This window comes from Rhinolophus sinicus, chromosome 14 (assembly GCF_057876585.1).
Source record: "Rhinolophus sinicus isolate RSI-liver-muscle chromosome 14, RSI-T2T, whole genome shotgun sequence".
In the NCBI taxonomy this organism is placed as follows: domain Eukaryota; kingdom Metazoa; phylum Chordata; class Mammalia; order Chiroptera; family Rhinolophidae; genus Rhinolophus; species Rhinolophus sinicus.
Window position 1 is genome coordinate 176,538,971 of NC_142514.1, and position 11,467 is coordinate 176,550,437.

Consider the following 11,467-nt stretch of genomic DNA (forward strand, 5'->3'; position numbering starts at 1 on the left):
CAGTAAAAGGCACATTGCCATTAATCCCCCTCAAAGTACTCCCCCTCACTTTGAACACACTTATCCCATTGTTCTTGCCACTTTCTGAAATAGTTCTGGAAGTCCTCTGTCATGAGTGTCTTTAGTTGTGCAGTCGTGGCTGCCTCGATGTCCTGAATGGATTCAAAACATTTACCTTTCATGGTCATTTTGACGTTAGGGAAGAGCCAGAAGTCGCACAGTGCCAGATCCAGTGAATAAGTTGGATGAGGACACACCGTAATGTTTTCATTCGACAGAAATTGCCATATCAGAAGCAGTGTGTGACATGGAGCCTTTCCATTGTGATCACAAAATACGGTGAATGCTGCTGCTCAGTGCCATCCAATGGAAAGGCAGGGATCTTCAATATGGCACGCGGTACATCAAACTTTTGTAACAGTGTGTGACAAATTTCAACTTGTTCAGTGCAGTTAGTCAGGTGTGAGCTATGGTTGAGAGAAAGTATGTTTTAAAATGTGCCATAAATCATCCTCCATCATGACAATGCTCCATATCACACATCACTTCTGGTATATGGCAATTTCTGTCAAATAAAAACATTATAGTGTGTCCTCATCCACCTTATTCACCGGATCTGGCACCATGTGACTCTGGCCCAAAGTCAAAATGATTCAGGACATCGAGGCAGCCACGACAGCACAACTAAAGACACTCATGACAGAAGACTTCCAGAACTGCTTCAGAAAGCGGCAAGAATGATGGGACAAGTGTGTTCGAAGCAAAGGACAGTATTTTGAGGGGGGTTAATGGCAATATGTCTTTTACTGTAATAATTTTTTAAATAAATAATGACTAAAAGAATGGAGTTATATTGTGCTTACAATAAAAATATGACTGGATTGGTTTTCAGATGATTTCAATGGAGTGAGATTTCCCATATTACCCATAAGAATTTTGCATTTTAAAATGAAATGAGAAAACAGTTTACCTTTGGTCCTCTAATTAGAACAGGGTTTCTCAGCCTTAGTACTAGCGACATTTTGGTCTAGACAATTCTGTACTGTGAGGATCTGCCCTCTACATTATGGGGTATTTAACCTGGTCTCTACCTATTAGATGCTAGAACCACCTTTCCCTACATTTGTGACAAGGAAAAATGTCTCCAGATATTGTCAAATCTCTCCTTGAGAGCAAAGTCCTGAGCTGGGAGTCATGAAACTAGAGTGCATCAATATACTAGAGCTATAGTCTCCTCGGAGGAGCGTTCGATATTGAACTTCTCTGTGTTTAAGAAGCCTTTACAGATAGATACCCAGCTGCTCACTTTTTAGCCAGTTACTGATTCCATATCTCTCCAGAATCTATAATGTCCCAGAGACCTTTGATTTTAGGGCACCGGGGACACAGAGTTAGTCTTACTTTAGCAGGGATAGCTATTGGTCTCCATATCCTACTAAGATATAGGCATGCTTTTTATATCTAAAGGCTGATTGTTTTGTCTTATTAGCAGAAAGGAAGTCTGCATTACATTTAGATTCACAAAAACATGAAATGTCCGATTTCTATTTTCTTCCCAATGTTACTTCATAGGTAACACCCCCAGTTTTCTGGGAATAATGGGGGAACCCCGAGTGCTCCTCAGACATGTCTGAAAAGTAAGCACATAAAAGTTTCTTCTGTATTTCTGTAAGTGGTTTCTTTCATTTTACATACATACTTTGGTTACTCTCTTACTTGCAAACTGTAGGCGTCCATATGTATTTCTCCTTCCCTTATTAATCACATCTCAATTTCCTGGTGGGCACCCAGCCTCTCCTATTCTGGATGGGTTTCTGTTTCTGCACCCAATGGGATTTGGTAACATCTTCATGGTCAGTCACCAAGAAACTCAGTGATTGGTTTCTGAGTGGACAATAGTGAAGTAATGGTGTACCTATGTGATTTTGCTGAAATTATTGGAAAAGAAGAGTTTCTTTCTGCTGAGGTTAATCCTCTGGGCAGATAAAAGTTCAAAACTGCTCCTATTTCTCATTGCCTACACACACACACACACACACACACACACACACACACACGAGGTATGACAATTAAGTTTGCGAACTTATTGCAATGATGTTGCCAACCTTTTTTGATATCAGAGGGATTATTCATTGTGAATTTGTACCAACTGGACAAACAGTTAACCAAGTTTACTATTTGAAAGTGCTGAAACGCCCACATGATAAAGTTAGACGAAAACTACCTGAACTTTTCGCCAACAATTCATGGCTCTTGCATCACGACAATGCACCAGCTCATACAGCACTGTCTGTGAGGGAGTTTTTAGCCAGTAAACAAATAACTGTATTGTAACACCCTCCCTACTCACCTGATCTGGCCCCCAATGACTTCTTTCTTTACCTGAAGATAAAGGAAATCTTGAAAGGAAGACATTTGGATGACATTCAGGACATCAAGGGTAATATGATGACAGCTTTGATGGCCATTCTAGAAAAGGAGTTCCAAAATTGCTTTGAAGAGTGGATTAGGCACTGGCGTTGGTGCATAGCTTCCCAAGGGGAGTACTTTAAAGATGACCGTAGTGATGTGTCGCGTCCAGTGCAACACGGGCAGTGAGGGAACAAAAAGGGCGACTTTAGGTTAAGTTTTTTTAAAAAGAAAGAAGCAGAGACTTGATGCAGTTAAATCTCAGAAGGCCAGGGGGCCTCGCAGTCCTGGAAGACTGGAGCCTTGACTCAGGCCAACGGGTGACTTTTATTGATATTCACATTAGGTATTAGCATTATTTATTCCACGGTCTGTGAATCTCATGCATCTTAATAGATAACCGATTAGAGTCAATCACCCTTGCCTGCAGACAGCTGGACCATAAGTCTCAACTTCCCCAAGGGACAAAACCTATATGCGTATGAATAGATGGAGAGCACCTCTTTGAATCACTTCTCTTGCAGGTTTTGGGAAAGAATGCAGCCACACAGGCTGAGGCTTTCCTTAGTCTGAGGAAGGTGGGGGGCTGTCCACACCTCTGTGAACCCCATGGGTTCCCTGTTGTTGCCCACAACTGTGTCTGGCTTGAGTTGTTCCTTCCGTGAGGAATCTTACTCATCATTGACTGTCCAGTCATCTTTCTGGGACCAAACAGGGAGGCATAGGGTGTAAACACAAAGGTTTAGCAAAGTCCCTGAAAGGATCATCTTACAGAATCTCCTTTCTATGGGGGCAGGCAGAAGGAAACAAAAGGTTAAGCTGTTGCGTGCCTACAGTGATGTTTGGCAATATGTAGCACTTTTTCTAGGATGAGTTTATGAACTTAATTGTCCTACCTCTTATACATAAGAGGTAGGACAATATGTGTGTGTGTGTGTGTGTGTGTGTGTGTGTGTTTTCTCTCCAGTCTTTCTTCATCAGGTAACACATTCGCTCTAAATCTCATTTTCAAGTTTCTAGTCATGTGATGCACTTTCCAATCCCCATGTAATTGCTTATGTTGCTTCCTCTACTGTTTCTCATTCACTACTTGGTACTTGTCAGGATTTTTAATGTTCAGTTGAAATTATCCTCCTTTTCTCTGTTTTGTACCCAGAACACTGCCTGGCACAACATATTCACAGAGTAAATGTATTTATTGGAAACTCTCGGGTCTATTCTGGCCTTGGATGGCCAGAATTCCATTTCAACATGATGCACGTATAACACATATTAGAGTCATTAACTTTGTTTATAATTGGTTTTCCATCTTCATTTTGACTTTCAAGATCTAATTCTCAGCAGCTAGGTAGATATGTTTTTGCTTCTTTCCCGTTTATTCCTCCATACTAACATACAGAATATTCTGTTAGTGGTTAAGTAAATTGCTTTGAGCTGGTTAAATCAAATTAGATGACAAATATCATAATCCAATGTTATATATAATAATTTACTATCTTGAGAGCCAAACTACATTTTTCTTGGAGACATTCTCAAGATGTACAAGAACAAATTACATCCTTTCATTTTGTGTTTAATGAACTCTTCAGTAGAACTGTTTAATTGCTCACATAAATTTTTCCACTGGGATTTGGATACAGAGTATGTGTTCCTGTTGTGAGATTAAAAATCTATTCTCAAAGCCTCAAAGCAAAATATAAAAGGTCCTGCCTTATCCCAGGGAACCACAACCTTCTTAAGCAGGCACAACTTTCTTCTATGAGCACAGAAGGCCTACCTAAATGGATCATGAAAAATGTTACAATGGCTCAATATTGTTTTATCTTTAAGTCTCAAAATTAATTTTTCTAGTGAAAAATGAACTAAGGCTGACAACAGTGTAATAAGAAGGTGAATGAAAAAGATAGCGATCTGGTAAGTGTTCTGACCTTAATCCTAGGATATTAGAGCTTGATAGGATTTTAAATGCTCTCTTCTTATAGTCACATATTTTACACATAGGAAACTGATGTTTTGAGCAAAACATGCCTGAATAACACAAGTTTAAATCCTCGGGGTATTTCCAATAAAAACCACAGCAGCAACAAAAAATGCACATTTAACATTTGATAACCTTAAAACAAACCTCCGCATTATTGGAGGGGATTTTAAGATGAAAGGAGACCACAAAGCTATCACATGGAACAGAAAAATAAAGTTCGTTATACGAACTAAAATCTTTGACTTGACATCTAGGATGAAGTTTAGGATGTGGAGCAAAAAGAGTTTTATGTTGTTGGGACAAAAATTCTTTCTCAGTAAGCTGAAGTGACAAAGTGAAGACCAGTGTAGATGCCTATAAGGAAACATTGCAATAAAATGAAGGAAAATAAATGGAAGTAGATACAGGGCAATATTTCTCAAAATGAAAGTGACTTCAATGTTGCTATATGCTGACAGTTTATGAGAGAGAAATTAACAATAGCAATAGTAAAGATTAATAGTAATAAATTAATAAGTGTTTTAATTGATGCAAATATAATTGGGTGCACAGCTGAAGGGATTACCTTCAGAGACTAGGGGCACATTTTTCCTAGAAAAGGAGGGAGAGAGGGAATCACTAATGAATTCAAATGCTTGTACAATGACTCGGGAAAGTTGAGGATATACTTATTTGCTATTCCATACTTTTCTCCACAGAATAGAAATCATTTTTGAACAGTGAGAAGAAGGTCATAGAATGAGACCTCATAGGAAATATGAAGGTTTTCAACAGCTATTAAATAAGGGAACAGCTGTGTGTAATATGAAAAGTGAAAGAACAATTGTATATAATTATATGTATAATATATATCATATAGACACATATATAACTTGTATTGTGACTTTTACACAAATATAAAATGAACATGTGTCAATGATTTTACTTCATTCATTCATTAATTAAGCTGTTCTCATGGGTATAAAAGTTAATTCAAAGAATTATAGATCAGGAATTCGCAAGTAAATAAATACAGAACTGGCTTTTTCACAGTGGGGAGGGAAATCAATTGTCTCTAAAATGGACAAAATGTGCATGTCTATAGACGAATGTCACTTCAGTTGCTATAAGTTGTCTACAACTTACAGATATGTAAATTAGGGCAAAGACAAGGAAAGGCAGGAAAATTCAGAGAGGTAGGTATATGAGCCTTTTTCAACATCTTTTAATATTTTTCACTATGGAAGGCATGGAAACATTCCTGGATATCATTATCATATTACCTGGATTGAATTTAATAAATTTGTAAGCATGAGGATTTCTCTAGTTGTATTGCATAGTTTGGATTCCAGATAAAATAATAGTTGTCTGGATTGACTCATAATTGCTGTTGCCGACTTTAGAACAGTCAAGTCACAAGATGGTGAGGATTTATGGAGTCTGGAGATGGAAATTCACTTAACACATAATTTGATAAGAATGGTACTATTGTTCTTGTATTGTAGATGATGAAACTGAAACTCAGTGATTAATTGGCCTGTCCAAGGTTTCCCAGCTACTGAGTGACAGAGCCAGGAGTCAGGCACTTTTATAACTCTTCAGCATCTTCCTATTTTACCAGTGGATTTCAAACAACTCCAAGGCGTTCCTTAGTGACTCAGGGGTTAAGCCACATGCCAAGGTGAGAAACACAAAACTGTGCCTTTATCTATACAGGGCTTCACCTGGAACAGCGATGCTTTATCTGTTGTGGAAATAAAAACAACACAAATGGGAACAGATTTATTTATTCAGAGTTTACTATATAACACTTTGGTTAACCACTATTACTTGACATTTGTAGAAGACGAGAGAGTTGAAGAAAGAGTGAAGCCCATGTTTAGAGTTCAGCAACTGGTTTGATGGTGGTGTCATTTAATGTGGACAACAATAGATTTAAGAAATAGAAATGATAATTTATCAATTTAGTTAAAAAATTGAAAATCCATGTACAATATTATACTACAATACCTGTAGATATGCCTGGGAGTGATCAGGATGCCCAAGTAGATTTAGAATTACTCTTCTGTTTATTTTGACCGTTTTCTTTTCTATTCTTTTTGTTAATACTGAGATTATTATTAGTATCACCATGAATACTCTGTCGCAACTTCAGAAGTCCAGGAGCATTGCAGAGAATGGAGTTGGAGAACGGCACTGTGAAAACTGAGTTCTCTCTCTTGGGATTTAGTGACCATCCAGAACTTCAGAGTGTTCTTTTTGCAGTGTTTTTTTGCATCTACTCTGTTACTCTGATGGGGAACCTTGGCATGATTTTGCTAATCACAACCAGTTCCCACTTGCACACCCCGATGTACTTTTTCCTCTGCATTTTGTCCTTCATTGATGCATGCTACTCTTCCGTCATTGCCCCCAAGTTACTTGTGGACTTGGTTTCCGATAAGAAGACCATTTCTTACAATGGCTGTGTTGCACAGTTATATTTTTTCTGCTCTTTGGTTGACACGGAATCTTTCCTTTTGGCTGCCATGGCTTACGACCGCTATATAGCAATCTGTAACCCACTGCTTTATACCGCTATGATGTCTAAGAGGATTTGCTGCCAACTTGTTATTGGAGCATTTTTTGGGGGTACCATGAGCTCAGTTATTCACACCACTAATACATTCCAGCTGTCTTTCTGCTCCAAAGAAATAAACCATTTCTTTTGTGATATCTCCCCACTCTTCTCTCTGTCCTGCACTGACACTTACAAGCATGACGTTGTTCTTGTTGTCTTTGCTAGTTTGGTGGAAGCGATCTGTCTTCTGACAGTTCTTCTGTCTTATGTGTGCATCATAGCAGCTATTCTTAAAACAGGTTCTGCCGAGGGAAGAAGAAAAGGGTTTTCCACTTGTGCTTCCCATCTGACCGTGGTCACTATTTACCATGGTACCCTCATCTTCATTTATTTGCGCCCCAGCACTGATCATTCCCTGGATATTGACAAAGTGACCTCTGTGTTCTATACATTGATTATACCTATGTTGAACCCCCTAATTTACAGTCTAAGGAATAAAGATGTTAAACATGCCTTTAGGAAAGTGATGAGCCAATTGTTTCTTTCTTAAGAAACCTTGAAACTGAGCTTGACAACTTTTCAACAATGTCTGTTTCTTGACCTTTGGTTCTTCTGACTGTTGGAAAAGTCAGTTTTATATGGATGTTCCCCTAATAATCTGTGGATAATGAAGTCTCAACCAACAAAAAGGGCATGAAGCCATGAACAATACCAACTTTTCTGTCAGCACCAGTTCAGTTCCGGGTAGGGAGTGTGTTGGATAAGGTCACAGAGCTGATAAGGAAGTGATATTATACAGACATGAACTCAGATTAGTTTTACTTCAAAATCTACTTTTTATCTTTAACCTTCTCCCATTGTTATCATTTTCTTAAAATGAATATAAGTAAAAAAAAAAAAAAAAAAAAAGAAAGAAAGAAAGAAAAAAGAATGAAAGAAAAAAACCCTCTGATATCCTGACCATATGTAAGGCTATTAAATCAAAATCTTTAGAAAATATTTAAGAAATAATGAAATATTTTGATTTGTCTTAAAACTCTGTTCAAACAGTAATGCTAGGCTAGTAACGTGCTGGGAATTGCATGTTTTTAATGTGTTATTTTATTCTTATGTGGTTTGAAGTACATAATAGTTCATTTTACACACTATGGGAATATATAAAATTTAGGAAGAGGATTTAAATAAAAAACCTCATGTAACCCATTATTCTGTCCCCCTGAAACCAGAAAAGAGTGTCTCCATGTTCCTTTCTTGAAAACAGCCTAAAATAAAATGAATACTCTTGTGAACCAGAAACTGTGTTATGTTTTTATAACTGGATAAATTCCTAATTTAGTACACTGCAAACAGCATATGCAATAAATTGAGTTTTTGGAATACTTCATAGGATTACCTAACATCTATCTACTCAGCAATGACCACCACTAAAATTTTAGAAATTTTAGTTCCACAGAGAGCCAATATAGATCACTATAAACGTAACACTAATGTAAATACTATGATGTTCTTTGGGTTTTCCTATTGAAAAAATTATTAACTTAGCATATCTTCCTTTTAATTTAAACTGTATAAATTTGAATTTCAGCCTTTTAAAAATTTAATTAACTTATTAAATTTATTGGGGTGACATTGGTTAATAACATTATAGGTTTCAAGTGTACCCTTCTATCATACATCATCTGTATATCACATTGTGTGTTCACCACCCAGAGCCAGTTCTCCTTCCATCACCATATATTTGATCCCCTTTATGCTCTTCTACCACCTCCTCCCCCTTACCCTCTGGTAAACACTTAATGTTGTCTGTGTCTATGAGTTTTTGTTTGTCTTGTTCACTTGTTGTTTTCAGTTTTATATCCCATATATGAGTGAAATCATATGGTTCCTGACTTTGTCTGTCTGACTTATTTTGCTTAACATGCTAATGTCAAGATCCATTCACGTTGTCACCAATGACAGTATTTCATCTTTTCTTGTGGCTGAGTAATATTCCATCATTTCAGCTTTTTAAGTTTATTTTAATTTGAACTAGTACATCTGATGCTATGAACACACAGAAGGAGATCCAGTCCTCTGTTCCACTGGCCTTTGGAAAATGTCCAGGTGCTTTATCCCCAGCTTCCATTTATGTGATTTCTTTACAATTGTCAAGAGCACTATGTGTGAGGGCAGGAAGGGAAATTCACAGGTTGGTGTGCACTGGGCGGTGTAATGTAAATCTAGAGCTTGTCATCCTGGCGATGTCTGCTGATGTAACTGGGCAATAATGATGAGGAAAAGAGGATCCTAGAAGAGTTTTACATCAGACAATTTTTCCCCCCTGATTGTTGTCACAGCCGAGGACAGAAGAAAGAAGCGCTGATAGATTTCATCTAAGATGAACATACTAGAATAGAATTAATGAAGAGAGTTCCTTTTTGCATCCTATTTCAGGTTACACTCACTACTTTATTAAACAAACATTTTAGAATGGCATCCTGGAGCTGAACCTTGGAAACAGCAAAGCAGAAATGATGGCGAACAAGACAGAGAAGGCATGTGCCTTCATGGAAGTTTGAGTTGTGACAGGAGATTTTCAATATATTCCTATTTATTTATTTACTAACTATATACTTCTAAGTGTTATGATGGGATATTTATAGGGTGAAACTATGTAGTACATAGGAAGGAGACAAACAAACCTAACTTAAACACTAACACTCCCCTCTCACTGTGCAAGTTTATTAAACCCATTATATGTATGCGTGTTTAAAGGAATCTTAAGGACGCGAAGTTAAATTGACATGGGTGTGATTGCCATTTTCGTGATACCTCACTGGGACATATTCATAAACAGAAAAGAAAGGTATAAAAAGACCCTCCTTGCAAAAGAGCAAAGTGGACCTATTCTTATTTAACTTAGTTTGGAGAGAAAACTAAGATCAGTAATTATTGCTGCCTACACTCCATTTAGGCACAAACATAAGGAACAGAAAATATCCAGAAGATTGTACTAATAAGACTACAGGAACCTATGTCACAGTACCTGAACTTTACCTCTGAGAATCTTTCAATAAATACTTTGGGGTGAAAACACTGGTTCACCCAGAACATAATTTAGTGCCAGTTGCTTTTTTCAGGGCACCTTTCACATCCTTATTCCTTAAGCTGTAAATCAGTGGGTTTAACATGGGGATGACAACTGTGTAGAAAACAGAGGCCATTTTGTCTGTGTCCATGGAGTAACTTGAGCTGGGTCGAAAATACATGAACAAGAGTGTCCCATGAAATATAGCCACAGCAGTTAAGTGGGAGGCACAGGTAGAGAAGGTTTTGCGTCTCCCCTCTGCTGAGTTCATTCTAAGGATGTAGCAGTAGGAGAGGCAGATAGTGGTCACACTGGACCCCACGACACAGCCAATGAAAGTGAACATCACCATCTCATTGATGGATGTATCTGAGGACGAGAGGGCTAGTAAGGGTGGGCTGTCACAGAAAAAGTGATTGATGATATTAGAATTGCAGAATAACAATCGAAATGTGCAACAGGTGTGGATTGCTGAATCCACCAAGCCCACAAGGTAGGCAATGGCTACTAGCTGGGTACAGATGCTCCTGGACATGGTAACTGTATAAAGAAGTGGGTTGCAAGTGGCTACATAATGGTCATAGGCCATGACAGCCAACTCCACAACTTCAAAGGCACAAAAGAGAAACATCTGGATAGCACATAAATTATATGGAATCATCTTTTGCTCAGATAGGAAATCAGCCAGCATCTTGGGAGAGACAGTGGAGGAGTAGCAGACATCACAGAAAGACAGATTGCTCAGGAAATAATACATGAGCGTGTGGACTCTGGGGTCCAAGTTGATCAGCCAAACCATCCCTAGATTGGCGATCACAGTGATGCCATACATCAGCAGAAAGAGCACAGAGAACCCCCACTGTACATCCTGTCTGTCAGAAAGTCCTAGGAGAAGGATGTCGGGGAAGCCAGTGCAATTCTCAACAGCCATCACTCAGGTCTGGAAATCCCTGCGTGTGAAGGAAGGGATGGAAGTGGGGGGTAAAGTCATCTCAGTCTCTTAATAGTAAACTACTGGTCCTTTCTATTTTCCAGTCATTAGAAGAAGAATTCAACAATGCTAGGATTCCATGAGGAAGCCTGACTCCTTGCAAATATATAATATAAATTGGTAAATGATAATGACAATGATCTCTGTTACATTTGCATATCACTCTACTGAATCTGTGGCACATTTTTATCCAAACTAAATTGTGCTATTTCTACACCAACCTATGTCATAGTTATGATAATTTTATTATTCTTTTCTTAAAGACATGGTGTTTCCAGAGTTGAGGCAGTAGTTCTTAAATTAATTGGTGCCATAACAAACATCTTCGGACAAGACTGTTGTTGTTTTTCAATATTGTGGAAACATTGTTATATCCTGTAATACAGAAACATAGTTAAGTGAGAGGTGCAAATAATGAATATATTTCTTTGCTTTCCCTCATCATCAGTAATTGTGGAGTGGGCAGAGCAATGGCAAGTT

At 38.0% G+C, this 11,467-nt stretch overlaps 2 protein-coding genes across 2 annotated transcripts; one reads left to right on the top strand and one right to left on the bottom strand.

Annotated features, from left to right (window-relative positions):
* The first annotated feature begins 6,484 nt into the window (after positions 1–6,484).
* Positions 6,485–7,479, top strand: LOC148755938 (olfactory receptor 5I1-like). The gene has a single exon (XM_088789989.1). It carries the CDS (start codon positions 6,547–6,549, stop codon positions 7,477–7,479), a length of 933 nt encoding a protein of 310 aa, XP_088646115.1. The 5' UTR covers positions 6,485–6,546.
* A 2,530-nt stretch (positions 7,480–10,009) lies between these two features.
* LOC148755939 (olfactory receptor-like protein OLF2) lies at positions 10,010–10,927 on the bottom strand. Its single transcript, XM_088789990.1, has one exon. It carries the CDS (start codon positions 10,925–10,927, stop codon positions 10,010–10,012), a length of 918 nt encoding a protein of 305 aa, XP_088646116.1.
* Between the last annotated feature and the right edge of the window lie 540 nt (positions 10,928–11,467).